At 60.6% G+C, this 26,613-nt stretch overlaps 1 protein-coding gene across 3 annotated transcripts in view; it reads right to left on the minus strand.

Moving 5' to 3' along the window:
• ZBTB16 (zinc finger and BTB domain containing 16) overlaps nucleotides 1-26,613 on the minus strand; it is a 79,956-nt gene that overhangs the window by 1,898 nt on the left and 51,445 nt on the right. For all 3 annotated transcript variants that reach the window (XM_050910993.1, XM_050910995.1, XM_050910994.1), the window contains exons 4-5: nucleotides 19,241-19,327; nucleotides 1,700-1,870 (exon numbers count right to left, since the gene is read on the minus strand). In XM_050910993.1, coding sequence (XP_050766950.1) covers nucleotides 1,700-1,870; nucleotides 19,241-19,327 — 258 coding nt within the window. The remainder of the gene's footprint in view (nucleotides 1-1,699; nucleotides 1,871-19,240; nucleotides 19,328-26,613) is intronic.

The raw sequence follows: 26,613 nt of genomic DNA on the forward strand, positions 1-26,613 counted from the left end.
GAGACTTTGTTCATGAATATTTAAATATTACTGATTTGTCTTGTCACTGTAATTACAATTTCTCTGTGCCGCATATCCTACAAGCACAGTTTATGGTAAAGAATGGCGAACTGTATTTCACTTGTCCTGCTGCAGATGTGCGGAGCTGCCAAGCGTGTAATGTTCCCCGCATTTCATACATTTTCTTCAGCTGTGAAGGCTTAAGTCATCCACAATGACCTACGTTTTTTCATTATCCCCGTGTCAAACTGCACTCGTGCCTGGGCATAAATTGTCCTTCTCGTTATATACTCACATGCCTGTGCTTTCGCTTCCTCTTTAAAATGATATTTTACTCTCTCCCTGCGTGCCGCAGCCGAGACCCGCGGCCCCTCGCCCCCTCCCGCAGCCGCTGGCTGGGCACCAGAGGAGGAGGAGGAGGAGGAGGATGCCCGGGATGCGTGCCGGACCCCCCACTCCAAAGGCGAGGCAGGCGGTGCCTGCGGCAGCTGCGTTTCGCCTCCCCGTGCCCAATTCCAAATTCACGTCGCCTCCGCTGCCGATCCTACAGTCAAAGACAGCGATTTTGCAGCCGGAGGCAGCCGGCCTTTCCGAGGCCCTCAATTTTTAGGAGAAGCCGTAGAAATGGGAGCCAGGGCTCCCGGCGCGCTCCGGCCCCGGGAGGAGCGCGGGCATCCCGCACCCATGCGGGACGAAACCGCGCAGCGCGATTGAACGCCCCTAAAGCGCCGATGATCCCGGTGTCGTTTCGCAGCCAGGAGCTGCTACAGCAGCGGAGGTTGGGGTGGGACACGCGCGGCCCGACCCGCAGCCCAGGTCACCGGATTACCGGCTATAAATAGCCCCAGCGCTCGGCATTAACGTGCTTATCGTCGGCGCGCGTTTCCCACGTCGGGACCCCAAGCACACGTGTGGGTCCGGCAGCTGCCGCCCGCAGCCCGGACGGAGCGACCCTCCCGTGACGCTGCCGGCACGTCCCCCCAGCAGCCGCTTTTATGTCCCCTTTTGAGGCTGTACAGCACGCACGCTGCTTAACGGGCGAAAGGAGAAGGGGTATCCTGCCCTGGGATGCGTTTTCCTCCCTGCCAGCAACAAAAGCGCAGCCGAGGAGGGTGCACGAGCCTCCAGCTCGCGCGGGCGAAGGGTGGGAGAGGAACGCTTTGCCCGTGCAGCTGCAGAGAGCTGCGACCGCGCTCGCCGCCTGGCCGGGACCTCTCCCCCCTGCCATCCCCTGGTCCTGCCCCGGGGATGCTGGTGGAGGAGCTGAGGACACGGCGCGGGCGCTTTGAGGACACGGCGTAAGGCGGTCCAAGCCCTGCCCCGGTGGGCTGCGCCACGGAAGCACCGGCTACACGTACCGCAGGTCGCCCTAATCCCGTTAGGGCCGAGCGCCGGCTGATTATGTGCATCTACCGCCTGGAAGCTGATGAAGCGGGTACGGTCGCACATCCCCTAAGAAGGCCACGTGTCACCTTACACCGGATCAACTTATCGCACGCGGCTTCTTTTTTTTTTTTTTTTCCCCTCCCCCGTCTCGTTTTTCAAATCCCAACAACCTCAACTGCACTCGCCTCGATGCTTTTAAGACGATTTCACCCTTCTTTTCCTCCTTTTTTTTTTTTTTTTTTTTTTTTTTAACAAACAAGCAGGGAAGGAGCCCGCCCCAGCCCCGAGCACCCCGGCGGCGGTGCCATCGTACCTGTGTGGGAGCGGAGGTGCCTCTTGAGCGCGGTGTGGCTGGGGAAGGTGCGGTTGCACTCGCTGCAGATGTAGCTGCGCACCCCGGCGTGCACCTCCATGTGCTGCTGCAGGGCGCTCTGCGTCTGGAACCGCTTGCCGCACAGCAGGCAGAAGACGGCCATGTCCGTACCTGCGGGAGAGGGAGAGAGCCGACTTAGGCACCGCCTGGGACCCCCATCCCATGGCATCACCACCCTGCCAGGCGTTTGGGGGGGGGGTGTCCCCACTCCCACCCGGCAGCGGGGATGCTCCCTGGAGACTAAGAGCTACAGGGCTCGCTGGGTGTCGTCGGGGTCCCAGCGGTGGGACCCCAACCCTGCCGCCACTGGCCCCACGGCGGGGGGGGAAACGCCGGAGCGGGGCAGGGGCTTTTATTGCATGGGAGGCAGCTAGAAGCCCCAGCCCCGTGATGCCCGGGGACGCCCAAACGCGAGGCCGCTGTTGGGCGATCACCGCATCCCCACGCGCCTGCGAGAGCTGCCCGAGCTCGGGCCTCGTAACGCCCAGGGGAGCGGGGACCCCAAGAAACAGCCCGCAAAGCCGCCCCGGGGTCGGATGCGAGAGGGCGACGCGCCCGCCCCTGCGCTGCGTGCGATCCCAAGCCCTAGCCCAAACACAGGCTCCGTCCTGCCGACCACGGGCGTAAAACCGGCTGCCGTCACCGCGACGGCAAAGGCAGGAGACGAACCCCAACCCCAGCTACTCACACGCCGCCGACAAAAATATCAGACCTTTGTGTTATTAAACAATTTGTTTTCGTTTATGCATAGCTGATTGTTCAGAACCTGTGAGTCAGTGCAAATTGTATTACGCGGGGAGATTAAGCAAATAAATGCTAGCTTTTTGGAGACATTAAAACGTGAGGACTGCGGAAATAAAATTATCTAGAAAATTGTATTAGCAATTCATTAGCGGCAGCAAGATGTTCAAGGTAACCAACGGATCTGCGCTGCCTTTCGGAACAGCAGGGGCGGGGGGGGCTGCTCGCCGTGCTGCCAAAACCAGCCCCGGGGGGACCCGGCGGTGAGGCGGAGCCCACCGGGACTACCGCGCCACAGGGCAGGGAAACGGCAGGCACCCGCCGCGGTGCTGTCGGCATCGTGGCCCTGCCTGGCGTGCCGGCAGGTGCCAGCTAAGGATGCTTCCCTAGCGGGAAAGCTGGCAGCATCCTCCTGGCCAGCCCCGCACCTCCAGCCTGGGGACCAGCCGGGTGACGGGCATCCCGGAGAGCATCTCGGTGCGCGCCGTCACCCGGCACGCCGCAGCCAGCTCTGCCCCGCGGCTCCGGGGGACGCAGGAGCGCCGAGAGGGATGCTCAGTCCCAGCCTCGGCGAGGCGCGCAGCGGGCCGCCCAGAAACGCTCCGAAATCTGCAGAAATCGCCCCCCCCCTCGTGAAACGGGAATAAAAGCAGCAAGAGAGGCGGCCCCGCACGGGAGCTGCCTTTCTCCCTCCGCAGGGATTTATCCCCAGGGAGGGGGCCGGGGGTTCGCGCGCCCCCCACGCAGCTGCGGACAAAACGCTCCCGAGACAAAAAAAAAAAAAAAAAAAAAAAAATTAAAAAAAAAAAAAAAAAGGCAGCCGGCCCCGAACGGGCCGTGCGAAGCAAATCCCGAGAGGTATGCGGCCCCGCGGCCCTCGGCGGCCCCGGCGGTGACAGCAGGACGGGTCAAAGGTCCCCGGGGCTGAGCCCCCAGCGCCGCGGCCAGCTGCGGAGCGGAGGCCCTGGCCGGCGGGACGCCGGCCCCGATAAATCTGCCGCCAGCAGCCCCCGCTGGGGCCGGGGACAATGGGCTCCCGTGGGGGCGGAGGGCAGGACAATGCCGCCGGGCCGGCGCGCGGGGCCGTAACAAATCCTCCCTGGCACCGTAGGGCCCTCATTTGTGAAACTAATTGGCCCCCGCTTGAAGGGAAAAAAAAAAAGGGGGGGGGGGGGAACCAACGGGGCCGACTCCGGCAGCCGCGGTGACGGGGATGAGCTGCCTCGTGCATGCGTGCATGGGGGGGACGCACCCGCCGGCCCACGCGGGGACGGTGCTGCTCCCCCTGGAGCCGGGCACCCCTCTGGGGGTGCTGCTCGCCGGGACCTGCAAAAGGCATTTTTAAATCGTATTGACTTCTCTTTTCTCGTTAACGCATCCGTAAACAAATAACCACCCCAAACGGGGGAGGTCGACGCGCGCTGGCACAGCTTGCGGAGGCACCGGCGCTAGCCGCCCTCCAAGAGCGGAGCATCCGCCGGGCGCGACGGCTGGTGCCGGCCCGGCGCGGAGGCCGCAGGAGACGGCCCGGCATCCCAGCGTCGAGCCCAGCAGCGGGACGCTGAGGACCGAGGTCAGGCACCGCTTGTTTGCAGCCCCGAGGCTCCGCCGACGCGGCTCTCCAGCAGCTGAGGACCGCGGCACCGAGCAGGGACTCTGCCAGGCACCGTCCTGCTGCGGGCGTTCCATTAAGTTGATTTTTTGTTTTTTTTTGTTTTTTTTTTTTTTTTAAAGCTGCACGTGCAGCGCTGTCCCACCTTTGGAGAGAGGATGGGAGGCGGGAAAAAATAGGAAAGCTCCCGAGAGGGTGCCTGGGGTCGCTGCCGTCCCTGTCGCAGCCGGGCTTCGGCAGTACCAGGCTTGCCGCAAGGAGAGCCGCCCCGGGCGCCGCGGGGGACTGGGTCCTGCTCTCCCACCCCGAGCGCATCCCTGGGCTCCCAGCTGGAGCGGCCCCGAGCCAGCCCTCAGCCATCGGAAGAAAAATCACCCCCGATAAAGAAACGCTGCCGCCCCAAACCCGCGAGAGACGGATTTATTCATTTCCCTGACGTTTTAATGGTTTCTCCCCTTTTTGCGGGAAGATGATTACAAATTAAGCGGCATTTAAACGCTTTTTACTGTCAACAATTAAAAGGGGCGAAGGCGGGCGAGCAATTCATTCCCCGGGCAACGCGGCGGCTCTCGGCGGGCGCCGCTGGCCCTTCCCTCTACTGTACGCCGCACAATGGCCCCGAGCGCGCCATTAATTTTGCAGGACGTTCAAAAGCAAATTAAAATATAAAAAGCCCCCGGGCACAAAGATAGATACCGAGGGAGGGGGCGGCGTAGGTCAAGCTCGCGGAATTAAAGTCTTAGCAACCGGGGAGAGGTTTAGGCGCAGCCCCGTTGCCGCCGCGTTCGGCAGCCACCTTCGCCCACCTTCACGGATCTCTGCCAGACCCGGCGCCGTTTGCTGGCAGCCGTAAGCCGTTCACGGTGCGGCTAGCGGGGCTCGGAGGCAGAAGCCAAGGTGGGTTGGGTGTCGGGTGCTATTTGGGCCAGCGTGCTGGCCGCCTCTTGCATGCATGGCGGTTTTAAACGGCAGGCGGCCTGAAATCTGGTTTTTAGGGGACAGACGCTTGCCTGAGGGAGGAAAAGCCCTACGGCCGCGAGCCTGGAGACGCACGTCCCGGTTCTCCGGCGGCTCGGTCCCTAAGAAGCGCGGTCGCCAGAGACATAAAGACGAGCGAGACGCAACACGCGGGAGTCGGGGGTTTTTCCTCCCCCCCCGGTCCGAGTCGTGGCGAGGGACGCGTCAGGCGTCGCGGCGGCGAGGGACGCGTCAGGCGTCGCGGCGGCGAGGGACGCGGCAGGCGTCGCGGCGGCGAGGGACGCGGCAGGCGTCGCGGCGGCGAGGGACGCAGTGCCGTCTCCCGCCCGCTGCCCCCGCGAGAGGAGGAATTACAGTAAAAGCCCGCGTGGCACCGGGCGGGTTTCAGCGAAGTTTCGGATGCGGGAGGTGCGCCGGCGGGAGAAAGGCGACACGTCCCCTTTAAAAGGAAATATAATTTACAGTGTGCAGCCAGGCGGCCCATAGTTTCAATCTCGTTTACTATAGAGAAAACTCTGCTAGCTGTTCTCTATCCCACAAATCCGATTTAATCAGACAAGCCAGCCAGCGTGGCTTGAAGTAAAAACGGATAATTAGTAAACAGAGAGCTACTTCAGTGCTTCATTGGCATTCGAGCCGGGCTAGTGTGTCGCATTTAAAATGCAGTCTGATGAAGTTTACAAAATCAAACCATTTGTTACTCCTATTGAAGAGGCTTCAGGCCACTTGCAATTAAATTGGAATTAGTGCTCAGAATGAGATACAGCAAATTCATACTAAAAAGGGATCTGACTTTCAGACATTTGACTTCGAGTTTTTCCCCGCGTGCACGCGCGCCCGCGCCGGCCCCCCAGACCCCGCGGCGGCACCGGAGCCCCGACACGGGCGGGCGTAGGGCGAGCCGGGGATGCTCCGGCAGCAGGGGAGGCGGGGGGGGACCGAAGGGGACCGATGCTGCCGTGCCGGGGAAGCGTCCCCCGCTGCGGAGCTCCCCAGCTGCGGCAGCACGGCTCTGGCCGTCCCCCAGGCACATGGAGCCGGCGTCGGGATGCACAAAGCAAACCGCCCCTCCCCGGGCCCTCCTCTTCGCGCTGCCATCTTTTCCCCGTCTTCCCTCAGAGCGGTGCGACGAGACTCGAAAAAACGAGGCGGGTCTGTCCGTCCGTTGCAGCAATAATCAATAGCATTAGAAGCCCGTAATCAAAGGCTGCGGAGGGGCGCGCCAGGAAGGCTCCGGCGTTACAGCCGGCACGACGGTGCGCGCACCGGAGGATGCCGACGGAGCCGGTCGCTGCCTCTCGCGCCCACCGTAGAGCCCCCAAACCCCTCGACTCGTGTCCTGCAAATTCGGGGTCTTCAGTAAGACTCCCTCCTCCTTCAGCCTTCGTATTTAACGTCACCTCTTACGTGATGCGCGTGCCAAAGAGCCGCACTGAAATTGCCGCTGTCGTTGAGGCGGACAGCTCCGAAACGTTCTGGCCGCGCAAAGCAGGAGCCCGAGGGCTGCTGGCTCTCCCGGGATGAGATTTCAGGGGCGTTTGACGTTTTTTTTTTTTATCAGAGTGTCAGGGGCTCCCTACCAGCCTCCACCTCCCGGACAACGCTGCCGGCTGCAGCTTGCAGGGGAGGCCGCAGGCTGCTGGCGTGCATGAAAAGCAGCGCCAGGGGAGGAAGAAGCCATCGGCGACCGCAGCCCAAGAGCTGCAGGTAGCCCTCCGTTCCCACGGGAAAGCAGGCAGAGAGGTGGCGGCAGCAGCGCCGGCAAGGCGCGCGTCGCCCGGAGCATTCCGTCGCTGCCACTATGCATCTGTGCCGGCGGCGCGGGCTGGGGCCCTCGCTGTCCGGCAGCAGATGCCCCGGTCGGAGGCAGCGGCTGGGCAGGCAGTGGCCGCCCTGCTCGGACGACGCACGTAAGGGTAGGATTGAGAACCGTTAGAGCCGGCAGGAGTTAAGCACGTACTTAAGGTGCTGGGCTCAGCTCGGTGCTGAGGGTTCCCCGGGGCCGCGCACGTCCTGCTGGCGCCAAGCCGAGGAGGAGGAGGAGGATGGGTGATGAAGGACAGGCAGAAGCAGCGGGCACCGGCACGGTGCCGGGGATGCTGGGCCGCGGCACCGGCACCGAGGCTGCGTTCTGCCTCGGCGGATGCGCGCTGCTCGGGATAAGAAGATTAACCCAGTTTTCGGTGTCCGTTTTCGGGATTGTTATGAAAGCAAAAGCAGCGTTTTCGGCGGCAGCACCGAAGCAAACCCGCGGGGCGGCGCGATGCGAAGGAGCCCTTCCCCGAACGCCGCTGTGGGGATACACGACGCCTGCACACGCACGCGTGGATGCACAGATTTTTAAGGGTGTCACGCCGGGATGGCAGAGCCATCCCTTTACGACCCCCCGGCCGCTCCGGTGCGGCGCCGGAGCAAAGGTGCTATTTGAGGGGTGACGGTGGCAGCCGTCACCGTGCCAGCTGCTCGGTTGGAGCCCAACAGCCCCTACAGCCTTCGTGGTTAAGTGGCGGGGGGGGAGCGGAAAAACCCCGGATGATAAACGCAAGAGACGTGCGCGTTTTGTGCCAGAGTCACCAAATCATCCTGGTTTCAAAGGCTGCCTCCGGACTCCACGGCTCGGCTCGCGCGCTAATTAACATCTTTATGGAAGGCAACTTCTCCCAAGGGGGCATTTGTTTCGTTATTATTATTTACTCGGAGATAGCGCCGCTTTCTTCCCAACTTTAACCGACTACGGGAAATTAATTCTTAAAAAGCAGCCGGCGCCGCCTGCTCTTCCGCTGCTGGTTTTCCTCCGGGGGTGGCTGGATGCGGCCGCCCCGGCTGCAACAGGAGGGCAGGGCATGCCCCGTCCCCGGCGCTGCCCGCCGCCTCGGTGCCCGCTCGCCTTTTTACCGACGCCTAGAAAAACTCAAGCGTTTCAGGGCCGATGTACAACATTGACCTTGCAAGCACAGGGGATTAAAAAAACAAAACAAAAAACCCCTCCCAAACCTAAATGCTGCCTTTTTCGCTCCCGCAGCGATGCACTGGGCTGCTTCCCGCCCGGCCGCAGCTCTCCCCATCGTCCCGGGCGGGATGCACACGGAGGATGCTGGAAACGCGGGCGCCCGCACCAGCCCGGGGGAGCGGGCGGCAAAGCCCGAGCCGCGGCTCTGGCACGGGGCAGCTCGCGCCCGCCGGGGGTGATTTATTCCGGGGGCCATCTGGACCGGGGGGACAATGCGGTCCCGCATCCCAGTGACCCGGCGCATTAGTCACACCCTCCCTGCTCGACCTCTCCATCTCCCTTTGAGCGCGGCGGGACGAGAGCATCCCCTTCTCGCCTCCCTTTTCGGGGGGGGGGGGGCCCTTTGCTCCCCCCCCCCCCGCCCCGGTTCCCATCGGCGGCACCTCGCCCCTTTCCCCGCCGCCCTGCGTCTCCATCGCCGTCACCGCCGTCGCGATCGTCACCTTCCTTCATTGCGCTTTTCTGCGATTGCTCAGGCAAGAGCGGTTACGAGGAGGGAGAGCGAGCGGGGAGGGAAAGAGCCCAGCGACTATTAGCGGCGGCGGCTTTATGGCAACAGGCACACAACTCATTCGTTTCATGTTTCGCGGAATATAAAAGCGCCGAAACATTTTAATTTTAAATTCTTATCATTGAATTTACTGCTTTTCTCTCGCAATGATTTGTGTTGCTTTTTAATTTTTACAGTCTCTACAGAAGCCAGATGCTACCGCCTAGGGCCAAAATAATAAAAACCCGCCGCAGTCGCGAGTTACAGAACAAAAAGGAAACGCGCGGCTGACAGAAGTTAATATCTCAATTTAACAGTGCTGCTCCGCTAATGATCCTTTGATATGTGTTTATTTAGAAAGGTCTGATCTTGACCTTGAAAGCAAACTAAACCGCAAAGTCTTTATGAGAGGAGAGAAAGACTTTATTTATAGACTGGCTTTGCGTCAATCACGGCGGCAGCTGGACCCGCGCTGGGTGAAGCGGTGCCAGGCAGCCCCCCGCTCCAAACAGGGCGGTAATCGAGGGGTGCAGTTTTTTGGGGGGTGGAGGGGGGAGGATCGGCTGCCGAGGAGGACCGCGGCACGTCCCCCCATCTCCAGGGCAGGACGCTGAGCCCACGCCGCGGGGACCTGCCTGCGAACCAAGGGATGCGGGCAGCTCCTCGCCTGCGAGGGATGCTCCCCCGGGGGGACGGCGTCGGGCCAGGCGTGCCCCTGGCACCGCCAGCACAGGGGACAAGCCATCCCCGAGCATCTCCCGAGAAGAGCCGCCTTCGCCCTCCGGCTCCTGCAGCATCCAGCCGCATCCTGCCCTCCCCGACCGTGGTCCCCGGGCTTTGGGAGGAAGGGGCGTGCTCGGCATCGCCCAAGCCCGCGCCGACAGAGCGCGAGCAGGTTTTCCTCCCGAAGAAACCAGGCGCAGCGTGAACCTCGCGTTTGGAAACGAAAATCAGGCGATGTTTTTAGGGGCCGATCCCGCCATACCGCGTTTCCGCCTCCCAGCTGGGGGAGGCGAGAGCTTCCCAAGCTCCTAATGCCACGTGAGCACGGGAACGCGCCACGGAGGCTTTGCACCTATGGCACGCTGCATTTTCGAGCCCAATTTCTATTTTTTTTAGGCCAAGCAGTTGGTTTGAAGACGTCCGCAAGCCCTAAAAAGCCTTCTGGCCGAAGCTGGAGGCATGCCCTCCTTGCAAAGCTGTAGCCCCCAAAGCCTTTCCATCGTACGGAATATCTACCAAAATATATCACCATGTACCAAAAACGTTCAGGTGGCCAAAAATGTAGCACATCAACAGGGACGGCCTTCCCTTGCCAGCACCCATTAGGCATTTCAGTACCGATGAGCTTACGGTCACGGTAAGCCCAGTAACATCAGGAATACGAGAACCTGCTCCGGGGAGCCGGGACGGGCGTCCTGCCGCCGCCGCCGCCGCACAAAGCCAGCGGGAGACGGAGGCCGTCACAAAAGGCTGCTCTGCACGTCGGCTGGAGGGATACACGCCACCGCCGCCGCTGCCGCCGAGCCCCGTCTGGCCACGCAGCGGAGAGGGGAGAGCCGGGCGATACCGCGCCCGTGCAAACGCGCCTACGTTCAGATCCCCAAAGGAGCGGCAGCGGCGGTTAATTCAGCCTTAAGGCCGGGGTGAGAAACGGCAAGCTCGGAGCCGCAAGAAACTTCCCCTGGGAAGGGAAAAAGCACGTCGGCGCGGGGAGGGGGGGACACGACGACACGCGGTTTTCCTCTGCAGCGACCAAGCGTGCCCCGGAGCCGGCACCGCGCCGGCAAGAGGGGACAACGCTCGGGGATGCCGGCGCTGCCGAAGCGAGCGTGCACGGACGTGCCTCGTGCCCCTGAACTCCCTCGCTCCCGATCAGCCTTGGCAAAAACCGGTGTTGAGCGCCTTCAACCCCTAAAGGTACGGATGGAAAGCTGCCGCCTTTCCCGGCAAAACAAACGTCACTTGACCAAAACGCATTAATCCGTTCGGTATCTGGGTATCTCTGCGCGGCATCTCCCCCCGGTGCCGCTTTCCCCTAAGCCCGTCCCATCGCCCTCCATTCTGGAGAACGCCGGATCCATCCCTGCCATTCCCAAGGAAGCCGCACGTTAGAGAACCATCCCTGCCCTTCCCGAGGACGAGCGTTTCCCCGGGGCGACCGGAGGCAAATTGTGGCGGCGTTTCTGGCCGCCGCATCAGAAGGGAAGCTGTCATCTACTGGCTTACTCGTCGTCACCGCGCCGGCTTCCCAGATTTCCTCTTCCTAGTCGGAATTTGGAGTGAAACCAGCTGAAAAAATAATTTGACTTTCTGTTGAAAACCTAGCGTGTTTTTCCCAGTGCTTTCCAGACGATAGTTAAACTACTGCGTTAGACACCGCTCCGTCTTTGAACAAAGAGCTTCAGGGAGGAGACGAAACCCTCACCCAGCGTTTCTGGTCCACCGAGAGCCACCCCCCGGGTCTTTCTGGCCAAAGATTCTCCACCACGAGTGTTTGCCAACCGGCACGTCACGGTGGGCGCATGCTTTTCCCTGCCAGGAGGGTTTTAAGGGACGGCACACGATGTCCCTGGTCAGCGGCGTTACGCCCTGCCCCTGCGCTCGCCCGCAGCATCCCACCTCGCGGGACACCGCCATCACCACGGCCACCATCCACCATCAGCATCATCGCCATCGCCATCGTCCCACCCGGCACAGAGCAGCGCCCGCCCCCGTCGCCCACCCGCTCCGCTCCTGGATCTCTCCCCCGGCCAGCGTGGTACCGCTCTGGCATCCTCCGGCCCCGCGGGGATGCCGGGGAGCCCTGGTTCGCATCCCGGCCGACGCAGCGACCCTTTTGGTGGTGCGGGCAGAGCATGGCCAGCGGAGCGACCGGCTGCCGCGAGGCACAAAGCTGGGATTCGCAGCGTCCGCTTATTATCCCTGCACCCCCATCATTAAAAAAGGGGAAGAAAAAAAAAAAAAGAGAGAGAAAAGATGAAAAGGCCCTCTCGGCAAACCCGGGGAGCCGCGAAACGGTGCCGAGAGCAGGCTCTCCCCCGTTCCTTGCGGGGTTTTTTTTTTTTTGTAAAGCGGGGAGACGCGAATCCCGGGGGGACAAAAGTAACTGCTAAGGTAAGTTAAACCTTGTCGAGATGAACTTTCCTGCTACTTTTAATTAAAAGTTCTTTGGAATTAAAAAGGACACTATTCAGGAAAGGCTGAAAAAAAAAATTCATTGACACCAGCCCGCCCCCCTCCCCTTTTTCCCAAGGAAAAGAAAAAGCTGTTTTTGTGTGTCTGCTCACCCAGCCCGCACTGTACAAAAGGAAGCGGATTTGCAGCAAGACACATGAGATGACCCCCTGACCCCGAGCCGCTGAAAAGTCCTCAATGGCATAAATACCAGATAATCAATCACATACCAGGAGGGCCGGTCCCCCTGCCCTCGCCCCCGCCGCCGGGTTTATGAGAGATGCACTGTAAACGGACACCGGCTCCTGACGGGAGGCCCCTCTCGGCATTCCTCCGCCGGACCAGGAGACCCCCGGCCGCCTCCTCGCCCGCGTTTCATCCCGATTTTATAAAGCCCCGGCACGGCAGCGCCGAGCATCCCTGAGCTCGCCGGGAGCGCGACGGCCGGGAGCGCGGTTTCTTTCCCGCTCTGGAGCAAAACGAGGAGCGGCGGGGTACGGGAGGCAGCTCTTTGTGCTCCGGAGCGACGGCCGAGCATCCTCCAAGCCATGGCAGGCGGGTGCGTGGCCCGTGCCAAGGCGGGCGCGCAGAAACCGGGGAGAAACCAGCCCCGTCTCCGGAAAGCTCTGCTTTTTTGAGGGGGTTCGCTTGCTTTTTGAAGCCTTCGCGGGCTCGAGCAGCGACTGGACCGCGCTGGTTTCCCTTCGGGGGGCTCTGACAAGCATCTCGAACGCGAGCCGAGGAGGGCTGCCGAGTCCCGCCGTGCTCCGGGGGCAACAATGAATGTTAAAGCTTTCAAGGGAGGAAAAAAGAAGAGGAAAAAGAAAAAAAAAGGAAAAAAAAAAAAAATTTGCCGAGATACCGCACTGGTTCGGTTAAATAGGGAGCCACTCGGCAACTAAATTTGATAATGCTTTTGTCCACGGGTCAGAGGTTAAATATGTTCACACTAATCCCCTTCATCTAGAATTAAAGGACAAGAAAGATTTCTCCGTAGCTTAGCGAGAGGGCTTTTCTCATCGCGCTTTAAATAGTATTTGCACAGGAAAATTACAGGCCGACCATTGGCCGCGGGCTGCGGACGCGCGGGTCTGCCGCGTTTCCATCTCCTCCCGGCTGGGTTTGGGCGAGCCCGCCCGCGCGAAGCCCGGCCTCACCGCGCTCCCCGACCGAGCCCGCCTTGAAGCGCGGGGAATTTTTTGCCGCCGTTCGCCGCGGAGGTGGGAAAACGCAGCCGCGGTTTGGGAGGCAGGGAGATTCCCGGTTTCAGGAATGCGCGCCGGGACTCGGATTTCAAGCGCTGTCACAGGACATTACGGTCAGACAAAGGGGCTCTGTGCTGCGCTCCCCCAGGACCCACCGCCCCGAGACCCCGCAGAAGCCGGGGCCGGCGGCACGCACCGCCGGGGCGGGGACGGTGCTAACGAGGCACCGCCGCCGCGGCCGCCCCGGCTCCGCGCGCTTGCCAGCGAGCTCCCGGCGCGCCGCGGACGGAGGTGGCGGGGGGCAACCCGGCGGACGCGGCACAGCGGCTTGCACCGTGAATTACGCTCCCGAAGGATGGAGGCTTCCGACGGGAAGCGCAGCTGTCCCAGCCCGCGTTTTTATAGAAATAAACGTTGGCAAAAAACCCGCGCTTTCCTTCGAAGACGCCGGCTTGCACAGGACGAGCGTGCAGGCTGCGCGCTGGGAAGCACAGGAGAGGCGATGGGCTCGAGCTGAGCGCACATGCTCATCCTTCCCTCCGCTCGTACCGTTTTCAGTCCTTTTTGCAAACAAACGCGGCCACGAGAGTATTTCAAAAACTCCAGGCTTTGCGTTTCGGATGCGTTCGGATTCCTGTTTCGCCCTTCCTCAGCTCATCGCTTTTGTTTCCTTCCGCCACAGCCGAAGGTCGGGGCGAGCGAGTCCCGCTCCTCGTCGAGCAGCCAAAATTAAGCACGGAGCATTTTTTCCAAGTTTCTTAGAAATACATCTACAGGCGACGCTGCACAAAAGATGCCGTGCCTGCGCACGGCACATCCGGCTCCCGTCGGATGCCCGTACCCAAAAACATCACAGCAGCCGCGAAAGCATCCTTGCTGTCAGCACTTCGCGTTTTCAGTTGCTGCTGAAGCCGCAGAGCCCCGGAGGCATGCCTTCCACGGGCAACGGTTAACCAGATTTGTTTCCTAAGCTGAGGAGTCCCGGTTTGAACCCAGCACCGATTTTCCCCGTTCCGGTGCATCGCGGGGTGCTCCTGCCTCCTCTACAGGGACCGTGATCCTCGCGCCCCAGCCAAAGCCCATCTCAGCCCCGCGTCCGCCGCTCGCGGCCTCCGACAGAAGCGTCAGGGGATGGGCGGCACGCTGGAGGAGCGCACCGGGGCTTTCGCCGCGCTTCCGTACCCGAGCGTCCAAAACCCGCGCTCGCATCCAACAGGAAACCTGCAAAGCGTCGTCTGGGCATCACCGCACAAGCGTCGCCCGCGCTCCCTCCCCCAGCCGGGACCGTGGAACCGAAGCGAGCACGGGAGGGATAATTACCTCTAAGCGTACTTAATACTAGAGTGCGTTATCCCTAGCTACGGAGGAAAACGCTATCCGGCGGTATTTCCCCCAGAAGCCTCGTCGAGCTGCTCTCTGAAAACTCTCAGGAGTCCCGTGAAACGGTAATAGAAAGTCACAGGCAGCCTGGGAAGACGTGGGGTTGGTTTCGGTAAGGAAGCGTGCCGGCTAGCCCGTGGCCAGGCACCGCTCCGATCGAGCCGCGGGAAAGAAGGGAGCGAGATGAGTCAAGGATCGCATCTCCCGACCCCAAGTTGCCCGCCGCCGGAGCAGGGACGTTGCGGACGGCCACCACCAAGACAACCTCGAGCCGTCGGCGGAGGGCCGGCTCGGCCACGGCTCGCGGTGCCACGCGGAGCGTAAGGCAAACGGGATTTGTGTTTCAACGTAATTTGTGGCTCACGCCACCAAACTTGCGTGTTGCGTTCCGCTTGCTCAAAATCCTTAACGTCCGACACCGGAAAAAATAGCGTGACGTATGCCTGTGGCGTCACTGGGATTTTTTAGGTGGGTACCGTTTCGAGGCAGAGAAAGCGGAGCAAAAGAAAGGAGATAAGACAAATAGGTAATTAACGGGACTAAATTTGCCAAGAACAGAGACGGCGTGTGCCCGTGTGACAGCGCAGCTCCCACGCATCCCCCTTGCAAACCCAAGCCAATAACGGGGCTGCTGGGACGCTCTTCCGCAGAAAGACGCCAAGCGCTCTGACATTTAAAAAAAAAAAAAAATTAAAAAAAAAGAAAAAAAAAATCACGGCGTACCTCAGTGTGCGCTCAGAACAGGCGCAGAAATTCTTTTTTTGGGGGGGGGAAGTGGTTAAAGCCCTGCCAAGACGGAGAGGCAGGCTGAGCTCCCCGAGCAGCCGTCGAGCGATGCTTTCCACGGGACCCGGCGCGGGGGCATCCCACCGCCACCACCGCCGCCTCTCCCGGGTGCTCGCTCTCGTGCGCCGGGTTTTTCTCCCTTTGTACCTCCGCTCATACCGCACGACTGTTTTGAATCTCTAAAATAATGTGACAAGTTAATGATGGCACAATTATCTAAATGTTTAACAGACATGTTATCTAAGTGAATCGGATTGAGATTCCATCCCGCTGACAATAAACATCAATGGGAGAGCAGAAAGTGATAGGCAAATTATCGCCAACCCTGCAATTTCAATGCTATTAAATTTGGAGGAATAACAGCCCTGAGGCCTGTAAACTCTGAATAAAATAGACCCTTGTGTTTGGCCAACTATTAAATCAAAATGCTACCAACATCCCAGCAAAAGGAAAAAAAAAAAAAGGGGGGGGGGGAAAGGGAAAAAAAAGGGGGGGGCGCGGGGGAGATTTATAGCTTTTCAATTTTCAGTTACACGTTGGTTTTATTAACTCTTTTCTGCTACTTGTGTCCCGGTGCTGGCATCGCCAGCCGGGGGATGCGAGGGATGCGGGCAGGGGATGTGGGCAGGGGATGCAGGCAGGGGACGCGGGCAGGGGAGGGCGAAGGCTCCCGCGCATCCCCCGCGGAGCGGCCGGAGGCACGCCGACCCCGCAAATCCGAGCACCGACTCCTCACCGGAGAAAACGCGCTCTATCTTAGGCGTCGAGCATGCCCACGTGAAATTGGGTCAGGAGCAAATCCGTGCTGGCCCGCTGACGGACACCAGCCGCCCGGCGCGTACATGCTCGCTCGCTCGCGTTAATTGCCTTGGCGCACGGGAGGAAACCCTAGACGAGTCACCTCTGATATTTATAACAGTCGGCGGCGAGCCCGAACCCCGTTAGGACGAACACCAGCCGCGCGAGCATCCCGAGCCCCGCCGGCGCTCGCTGGGGGTACTCAGGCTGCCTTCTCCACGCATTTTGTCTTTTCCTCTACGTTTTAGGAGGAGAGCAAGGAATTTTCCACGCTCTCCCCCCCACCCACCCCGCTCCCGGCGTGGCACCGAGCGTGCGCTGCTGGAAGATGAGCCAAAACAGTTGCTGCTTTTCCTATTGCCGCGGGACGGGGGCCAAGGACAGCGAACGCCCGGAGAGGGCGTCTCAGTCCCGAGTCGACGGGGCTCTACGCAGCCAGCTCCGTGCTTACAAGCAGAAAGCGTTTTGCCTTTCTTTCTGTCTTATTATTTTTTTACCTTGCCTCAGAAAGCAGGGCGTAGGTTCTCTGCTGTAACAGAGGGGCAGCGTTTGATGCAGCACATGCAGGACAGGCTGGCTTCGTATTTCGCGCTGGCATTCCGAGGAGCAGTGAGGGCAATGTGGGGGGGAGCAATAAAAAAAAATCAGTGAGATAAAGGGCGTCCTGGTTCCTGACCGTTCACCCGAGAAACAGCCCCATGTGCTGAAAAGAAACCCTGAGGACCCTTTATCTTGGCCATCCGTTGCGAAAAAAGAACCCAAAAATGCTCCGCAGCTGTAGGTCATCCGGACCAGCAGCGACTGTTTGCGGACAGGTCCCGCATCCTCCCCTGAGCACCGTGGTTTTGAGCAAAGCGGGAACGTTTGGTCAGCCTGTACCGGATACACCCTCCTCGGGTTTTGATGCCATCCTTGAAGGAATCTACCTGCGCCTCTACCAAAAAGGGCTATTTTTTTTTGGCTGGAAGGTTGGAAAACCTTCTGCCAACCAACCTGCCGCTAAGGGCGAAGGGAGGACGCCCCCGCAAAAATCCGTTCCGGGAGACGCCGTTATTTGGGAGCGGGGTTAATTATAGCGACGGCAGGGGAGGGATGCTTTCCGTGCTGGGGCAGGGCGCTCTGCGTGCCACCCGAGGAGAGGAAGCGATTCATTTCGGCCGCCCCGGCCACCCAGCTCCTCTCTGCCGCCTAACCGAGCCGCCCGTGGTTACAGCTGGAAGCGGGGGCAATAAATCCGCTCCGTTTCCCCGCCGCCCTTTGAGCTTCGGCGCGGTCCGGCCCCCGGGATTTCAGCAGCCAAAGGGGCTTCGATCCCCGCAGAAGCGCCGAGGTCGCCAGCGAAACCGGGTGGCTGCTCCCGCTCTGCATCTGCGGGACGCCTTTGGGCGCAGGCATCGTTAAAGAGCTGCTCGACGGCACCCGCTCCCGACGCCGCACCCGGGGTTACGGAGCCCCCCGGGGTACCGAGGAGAACCGGGCTCCCAACTGACTGCATCCCGGGATGCTCAAACAGCTCGGGGAAACGTAAGGAAACGGGGAGCCGGCCGCTGTTTGCTCGGCCACCTTCAACTCCCCGCCTGGGCTTGGGTGGCTCGTCCCTGAGCGGAGCCGCTCCCTTCGGTTTGCCGGCTGCCCCATCGCAAGCCTTTTCCTCCTCCTCAACCTACGGTACGCGCCGTTTTTAAGAGGACCCTGGCATTGCAAAGCCCGGCCTCCGGCCGCACGACGCTGGATAAGGAGGGCAATTACTTCACAATTTATGAACCGGTGCTCGGCCAGCACAGCTCCCAGATCGGATGACGGCCAGAGCTATTCCCGCCCGGTGACGCAGCACTTTGCATCGCCCCTTGGTCCTTGAACCCCCGGCGTGAAGCCGGCCGGGCTCTCCATGCCAGCCCAGCCGCCTTACCACCTCCGAGCGAGAACCCGGCCCTCCGTGGCGTTCATCAGGGTTTTCGGCGCTGAAAGCCGAGCTCGCTCTCGGTTAAACCGCTCCCGATGCGGCGCGGGGAGGAGTGGGCGCTCTGCCCTGCTCCAGCCGGGTTTTGGGGGGTTCGAAAGGCTCCGGCCTGGGACCGCCCGGCCACGAGCTCCCCCGCGCCCCGCAGCAAACCCTTCCCGGGCAAGGCGGCCTTCGCAAGAGGCATAAAGAGCTCCTTGTCCTCCCCGACGGCGGCTACGCCGAAGGGCTGGGAAGCGCACGAGCAGAAACGAAGCCAGCTGCCGAGAGCCGTTCGGAAAGGGCCGGTGTTTCGCTCGCGGAGGGAACAAATTACCTTTGCGATCGCTGCGCCGTTGTTTCCCGCGTGCGTACGTTAACGCCGAGCAACGAACGCGACGGCGCTGCGTGAACCGGTGCCTCGTACCCGTGCTTTAGCGGAAAGGGACCGGGGCTCCCTCGCTCCTGCGAAGCACAGGCGCCGAGACGCTGAATTCATCGCCCGAGCGGCGGAGCCAGGGAAGGCTCGCCCGTGGCAACCACGCCGGTCGGGGTTTTAAATCCACGCGAGCGCAGGGGAAAGAGGTTTTCTGCGCACACGGCCGGGTCCAGCCCTCCCCAGAGCCCCGTCCTCGGGTCCCGGAGCATCCTTTCGTGCGAGTGGCCGCGCGCCCGCTGCACAGCCCTAGCACCCAGCAGACGCTCGCACCCACGCACGCACCTCGCGGCAGCGCGACGAAACCTCCCCGGAGCTCCAGATGCAACGCGTTTATGCCTGTTAACGCTCTGAAAAACGGCACCAGACCTATCGGCATCGGCTGGGATTCGCGAACGATTTGTAACGCGTCGCTCAGACGCTCCCGAGCATCCAAACGCTCCCGACAAGGGTATTTATCCCTTGGGAAGCTTCTCTTAAACCCGAACGGTGGCCAAGCGCTGTCACGCCGGTCGAAGTGTGGTGCCCACGGCTTGAGAAACCCAGGGTGAGCGGTGCGAGGATGCTCGCTTTGACCGCAGAGACGGGTTGCGCTCCTCCTTCCACCAGCAGCACCGTTACGAGCTCAGCAAAACCAGACCAAAGTAAGCCAGCGGCAAACATCCCGAACCGACAGCCACCCGGGGAGGTTTTCCCTTGCGAACGCCGCACGCGGATTTTCAGCACAAGTACAAAACCGTTTCCGAGCACGAGTTCGGCAGAAAACGCCGCCAACTTACCTGAATCGGATTAAAGTCAAGAAACGGACCCGGGCAGGTCAGAAGCGGGAACCGCAAAGGCTTAAGCTCTCCGTCGGGCAAAAGGTTACAAAGGCAGCCTAAGCGTTAAACTTGCGCCTAAGCGAAGGGCGGAAAGGGAAGGCCACGTACCGGTGTGCGTCTGCCTGTGCGTCTCCAGGGCGTCTTCCTTCGAGAACTGGGCGCCGCACTGATCGCAGACCAGGGCTTTGGCGCCCGCTGGGGAGAGAAAGGGGAGAGGAGGGTTATTCGAGGGACGCCCGCCCGCGCAGGGCATCGCCGCCGGCATCGTTACAACCCCAGGACCGGCGCGACGGAGGGGTTTCGCGTTGTATATCCCCCGCACGGCCCCAAAAAGCAGCGCCGTGCTTAACCCCGGGGTCCCGTTCCTTGCGCGTAACAGCACAACGCACGATAACGAGCTGCTTGCCAGGAAGAAATTAAATATTTGGTGGTGGGGTTTTGTTTTGTTTTGTTTTAAATCATTAAACATCAATGCGTTTCATCAGCGTCGCAACCGATCTAATTGCAATTGGTTCCCTGCCCCTTCTCGCCGTTGCCGGCACCCGAGGACGCATCTGGTCAGAGACGCGGCAGAAACGGTGCGACTGAGCGAGAAGCTCGGAGGTGCCCGCGGCTGTCGGAGGGAGACGTGGTATTGGGGGGGGAATTCTTAGAAAATCACTATCGACACGTGCCGCTGGTACGGGTGAGGAAAAAACCAGGACGCCCAGCAGCAGATAAGCAACTCCCAGATAAAAACAGATCAGCGATACACACCACGTCCGAAGCAGCGCTGCCGGGACAAAGCCGCGGGCCCGTTTCTGAGATTTCGAGGTTTGATTCATCTGTTGTGAGGAGCCGAGCGCCACAGAGCAGCCTGGGAGGCGGGGGGCATCGCCCCGCAGCGTGCCGTGCCGCGCCGCCCGCTTCCAGGGGTCCAGGCAGCGTCTCCCACCCCCTTCCCGACCCCCCCGCCCCACCAACACGACAAGATCGGGAGAAAGGTGCACGGAAAAGGCGACGGGGAGAGAGGGAGGCATCGCCAGGCGCATTCAAAAGAGAATTCCTTCGCCTTTAAATTGTCTCGGTAACGGCTGGCTCGCAGGCAGAAATATTTGGCAGCGGCGAAATTAAAAGTGATAAATTTTCTCGCCAAGCGTTGATCGATAATAGAGGTCTCATCTGTTAATCAATACGACAGTCTGCCTGTTTACTGTGCATATGTTGCTCGCCGCCGCCCTCGCCGTGATGTCAAGTTTGCATTCCAAACAACCCCGAGCGTGCACGGGCCACATGGGATAAATACCAAAAAAAAAAAGAAAAGAAAAAAAAAAGGGGGCTTTGGGGCGACACGAGGAGGGTGGCGGGGTGCGGCTCCCCCCGCATGTGGCCGAAAGGGCGCGCGCCCGGGATGCTTTCGGCCACGCGAGTGCTGCCGGCGGTCCCCTCCTTTTCACCGGCGGCAGGGAGAGGAGCGCGGCGTAAAGGGCGCCGAGAGCGCCCGGGACGGGGGGAAGCTGCCGGAGCGGCGAGGGGACCGGGGTGGGGGGGGAGAGAATCGATAGGGCAGCGGCCGCGGGCTGCCCTCCGCTCGGCATGCCGGCGCGGGCGATGCGCAGCCGGCAGTTGCCAAGGCAATGACTCTCCATCGCCACTCGAAGCTCTCCCAGCCCGAAGCGAAGCGTGATCCACGCGGATACGGCAAACCCGCTGCAGCAACAGGTCCTCCCCGGGGCAGAGCAGCCTGCCGGCGCTTGCCCCCTTTTTCCCCGCCGGCGATGCCGGGGCTGGGGAGCCTCGCCGCATCCACGGGCTTGGGGTCGTGCTAAACGCGGGGTTTGCTTTTCCTTCCCCCGTTTCCGCGTGGGGCGAGGGGAGGACACACGTGCCGGTGCCCCGCGCCCGCCGAGAGCCAAGCGCCGGCACGGCCGGGGCACGGAGGGGCAGCGGGAGCTCGCAGAGCAGCCGTGCGGGGAGGCACAGCAAGGAAAGCAAAGGCGGCCCAGCATCTGGCCAGGGGGGGGACGGGGGACAGAAAAAAATTCCTGGCGAGGCGAAAATAAACAGGGCGAACGCCGGGCGGGAGGAGCTGGGCGCGCTTCGCTTACATAAGGAAGCACAGCGTGTACCAAAACAGCGGACCCAAAAAAAGCCGGAGCTGTCAGAACAATGAGTACAGACGAGGGGCATTTTACAGCAGGCGCTGCCGTACAGTTTTATTTACAGTACCTCTTATCAGCGCGGGAACAGCACGCCGCCTGCCAATTTCCAAAGGCCAGGACTGCGTGTTCTTTCCCTCAAGTAGATGTGTACTCCAGGCGGGGGAATTTTTTTCTCTCTCGCTCGCTCTCTCTCTTTTTTTTTTTTCTCATCAGCAAAACAAAAACTGATACGGAGCCAGGATTCCTGTAATGTACACACGCTCGCGGAGAGGGGAGGAGGAGGAGGAGGAGGGAGGGCGGCGATTGAATATGTAAATAGTTCAAGGTTAATTTTACGATGTGAGTCACCGGGAAAAATGTCATCCAACATCTGAGCTTATTATAACAGGGCTCAGAAAAAAACAGCACGGCTCAATGTTTGTTATTAAAGGGAGCAGGACATATTTGAAAGCGGCGCATCCAGAGCCTGTGTCAGGGCGTTCTTCTCTCCCCCTCGCTTTCCTCCCCCCCCCCGTGCTTTAAACGACACCCGTAGAAACGATTAGCCTCTCCAAACGTACACCCAGGATCGGGGAGGGTAATTTTAGCGAGCGCCTCGTATCGCCTACAGTATATAGATAACTCCGGATGATCTTCCCGACGGGACGGGACTCCGCGTGCTGCCAAGTATCAGCCGCGTTTCGGCGCGAGCCTCGCAGTTGGCACCAGCCTCCCCGCCGTACATTTATATCTGCGCGAGCAAATTTATAGCTTCTGCCTAATAAAGGTCCCTGCAGCGAGAGGCTGGCGCGAACGGGCGAGGAGCCGCCGGCTTTTTCCGTCCAGCGCTATCTGCACAGTCATCGCCGCCCGACGCGTTCCCCCCCCTGCCCTCGGCAAGGTCAGCGCTCGCCCGGGGGCTGCGGTGCCCCCGAAACCAAAGCCGTAAGGAGGGGCAGGCCCCAGCTTATTTAATTTCCCCTAAAAGAAACGCAAGGGAACAGCCCAACGCCGGCCAGGACGGGCAGCGCCGTCGGGCTTTAAAGCAGCTCTCGGAAATGGGATGCCCAGAAGGGTCGTGGCGAGCATCCCGGCGAGCATCCCTGCGAGCATCCCTGCGAGCTCAGCTCGGGCGGGCGCAGGCAGGGGCTGCCGGCTCCCTCCCCTCAAGCCAGGCTTAGCTAGGCAGGTCCGAAGACAGAGCTCGCCTAGCTTTAGCCGCTATCATCCCAACAGTACCTCATAACGCCTGCTCACTTTAATTACTTTATTGGAGACGAGAAATAGGCTCTCCGGTGTCTCCAGGCACTTGGGATGGTAGGAAGTCGTAAAAACGCCCCAAACTGGCTACGAGGGCCGCTCCTTCGCCTGCCTGCGCTGCTGCCCTGCCCTGAACCGCGGGGCTGCAGCCCCTCGGCCGCTCGCCCGGGGGAAAAAAAAGGGGAAATCGGTGATTTCCCGCGGCCGCGCGGGGAGGAGGGCGGTGGGGGAGGACGGGCTGGCGGCAGCAACGCCCCGGCCCTTCCCCACCGCGGTTTCGGCGCGACGGCCCCGCCGGTACGATGCGCCATCTCTTCCCCTCCCTCCCCCAGCACGGGGGATTAATAAAAATTCGGGATTATGTATTATTAACAGGCTGTAACTGGCGAGAAGGTGGTGGTGGGGAAATATGGATTAAAAAAAAAAATTGCCAAGTAAATTTATGCACTGTCGTCGCTTTACTACCTAATTAATTCAGTAATTTCAAAAACAATTTTATTTATGTTCCATTTACCACATCAAAAGTGCAAAGGAAAAAAAAAAAAGCACCAAACCACAGCGATGCTAAAATAATACCTCAAGGCATCTATTTTTAATCAGCGCAAAAAAAAAAAAAAAAAAGGAAAAAAAAAAAAGGAAGGGGAAAAAAAAAGAAAGAAAAAAAGAGCCGGCCCCAGTTTCTATACAATCTCTGTCGGGCAGACCACCAACTCGGGGAGAGCGAAGCAGCCGAGCCCTCCGCGAGTGCCTTCCTGGCTGCCGAAAACAGAGCTTGTCAAAAAAAAAAAACAAATCCATAATGGCCTGAGGCTCCTCTCCAATCTATTTTCTGCTCAGCTGGTTTTAAATGAAGTTATTATGAGTCATTAAAACACCCGCAAGCCTGTGGAAGTCAGCCAATTACAATTTTAAATTTAGCCTGTTCTCTACCCCATTCTCTTGTTTTCTTCTTTTACCCACATCAAGCTGCTTTTGGATTTTTATTATTGCTGTTATTATTGTTATCATTTCCCTTCTCCCCTGTTTCACCCAAGTGGAAGAGACAGTCGTGAAAATCTCCGCGCTAGGGGAAAAAAAAAAACCAACCATATCGGAGAGACCCAAGAAGGGCCAAAAAAAGACGGAGCCGCAGAGCAGGCTTGGATTGAGAGAGGCAAACGGCTTCGCCTCCTTTCTCCCCAAAGTGCCATCAAAAGGCAATAATTGAATATAAGGAAGAAAAAAAAAGCGAGGCGCAGGCCTTAGAAGGTAAGGAGGGACGCCTGAGCCGAGCGCGGACGCCAGCCTAAGCCGGCAGATAGGACGAGCCCAGCCGGTGCCCGCCGCCTCGCCGGCACCCCCCGGGCCTTCCTCCCCGTCTCGGAGACGGGGAACAGGCACTGGGGAGCAGGGGGACACCCAGGCGGGTTTCGGCCGTTCTCCCGGCCGAGCGCCACGCGAGCATCACCCATGCACGCCTGGACCGCGGGCGGCTGTGGCGGGAAGGATGCTCCGGCAGCATCTCGCGGATGCGGCTTGGGAAAGCACCTGGACGCGATGGAGCACGGGGGTGGCGGTGGGGAGCCACCGGCAACATCGTCGCCCAACCGTCGCCAGCCGGCGCCACCGACTCCCACGCCGCATGGCGGCGGGTGCAGCGGGGGGTGTTTTCATATTAAAAAAATGGATTTGGGGGGACACACACACCACAAAAAAAATAATCCAGATTTTTAGCTCAAGGAGCAAAAAAAGAAAAAGGCAGGTTCTTACATAATTCCCCCTTTTCCTCCGCCCCACGAGTGCTGCTCTCTCCGGCAGCCTCCTCTCGGCGGGGGGGGGGGGGGAAATAACCAAACCGACACCCCCCCCATCCAAAGCCCCGGCAGCCCCGCGCGGCGAGCGAGCACGGAGCGTACTGCACAGCCCATAAAACTCCAAACAGCCTCCAGACACTCCTGCAATCGTCCTCCATCAAAACACTTTGTCTTGCATACAGAAATGCGGCGGGGCGCCGCGCGGAATACCAAATCAGCCCGTGACGGTGCGGGGAGGCGGCTCCTTGGCAACCGGGGGGGGCTTCGCAGCCGCGCCGCTCGACAGGAAACAAAATCTGTCAAGCCTGTTGGGCAAATGATAAACATTAGCGGTATTAAAAAAAAAAAAAAAAACAACACAACAGAAAAAAAACAAAAAAAAAAAATCCCACAAAAGCCGCATAAATGGCTGGTGAGCGTGCGGGGAGGGATGGGGAGGGATGGGGGGGGGGTCTCGCCCCATTTACCCCCCCCCCCGCCCGGGAGAGGGAGTCCCCAGCACCGCAACCTCGGGGGAAGTTTGGGAAGTTTCCCCCCTCCAGCAGAAAGCCGGGGAGAGCGGGTGGGTGGGCGGCGATGGGCACGTACGTCCAGCGGTAATAACCGGGGCGCACGCGGGATGGGCTCGGTACGGGGAGCGCCGCGGCACGAGGGGTCCCGGCCCCTCGCTCCGCACCCCACCTTCAGTAACACGGGGCGGCCGAAGCGGGGAGAGGCGGCGGTGGGTGAAAAATAAATGTATTTCAGCAGGTAAGGGCTGGGGGGGGGCAAGGGGGGGGAAGAAAGCAGCTGGCTCTGACCCAGCGGCCGGGTCCAGGAACCCAGCCAAAACAGGAGCTAAAAAGCAAACCATATTCTTCTGGTCTCAGCTCAGGCTCTCGAGGCAGAGAGGATGGGGAGGGAGCGGGGGGGGGGGGCGGGGGGCGAGAGAAATGTATTTTTCATCAGCCAGTGTATAATTTATAAACAGCATTAAACAGTTTTTGTTTTCTTTCTTCCTCTCCCCCGTGTGCGCGGCTTGGCCGGCAGTCAAGCCTGCATTAATTTCTGCTGTGGGTACAGTGTGTTCTTGGATGCACATCTGCGGATGATCATAAACGCGGGAACGCTGGCAGAACATCCAGACCTGCCGGCAGGCCGCTGACATCACCCGGGACCGAGCGCGGGACGCCGGCCAGCCGGGGCGGCGGCGGGCGGCGCAGGGGGGGGGACACACACACACAGCACCGAGGCGTCCCCGGGGAGCCGCCGCGGGTACCGGCCGGGGGCAAAGGGGGCCAGAGCCGCCGTCGCCCCCGCCTCCGGTACATCACCTCCCGGCGCCCGCCGGAGATAACGCCGAACGCGCTGGGGGAGAAGGGGCGATGCTCGTTAGAGGGGCGGGTGGCGGTGGGATGAGCCCCCTTCCCCTGAAAACGGGCAGGGGGGAGGCGAGGGAGGGGATGCGCCCTTCCCTCCTGCCCGAGGCACCATCCCCGCGCCCACGCTGGATCCTGCTCCCGGAGCGCAGCCCATCCCCATCACCCAACGGGACCTGGGTGCTTTCCACCCCCCCCCGATGACACAGGACGAATCGAGCATATTTGGGTGGGGAGGGAAGCCGCTGGGCAGCAGGGCAAGGGGCTGTGGGCGCGCTGCCTGCATGCTGCCCACGAGCATCCCTGCGCGCTGCCCACGAGCATCCCTGCGCGCTCTCGGCGCTTGCCCCCGTTCGCAGCCCGGAGCAGAGAAGGGCCACGGCTGCCATCTCCGCGGCAGACGTTTCTGCCGGATGGAGAGGCAAAGCAAGCTGGGGGGCGGCGTGGGGAAGGCAGAAATCTGCTTTCCTCCCTTCTCCTGGGGAATAAACCCAGCTCAAAGCAGGTGATTTAGTAACCGGCATCCCAGGATGCGAACAAGCACGCCTGCCGAGCATCAGCTGCGGCCAGGACGCCCGCGAAGCGAGCGGCGGCGCTGGGACCAGCCTCCCCGGGTCAAATCGATGGCGCTTCTCCACCATAGCACCCGACGAGCCGGGTTTCCCGCCTCGCTTCCCCCGGCAGTTCGTTTTTCCGGGGAGAGGGAACATCATCCTTACAGGTTTTTGAGAGCGCGCCTGCAGCCGGGAGCGGGCGGCGCCGGGCAGCACGTAGGGAAAGGCTTTGCGCAGCATTAAAGGCTTTACGTTTACGCTTTATATTGGAGCGCAAACATTTGGCCGAGTATTTACCTTGCACCTGCAAGGCTGCTGCGATAACGCCGCTGAGCGCCCGCCGGGTCGCGGGGGCACCGCGACCCCCCCACCTAGGGCCGGTCCCCAATTCGTTCC

The sequence above is a fragment of the Gymnogyps californianus genome, chromosome 25 (genome assembly GCF_018139145.2).
Source record: "Gymnogyps californianus isolate 813 chromosome 25, ASM1813914v2, whole genome shotgun sequence".
Lineage (NCBI taxonomy): Eukaryota > Metazoa > Chordata > Aves > Accipitriformes > Cathartidae > Gymnogyps > Gymnogyps californianus.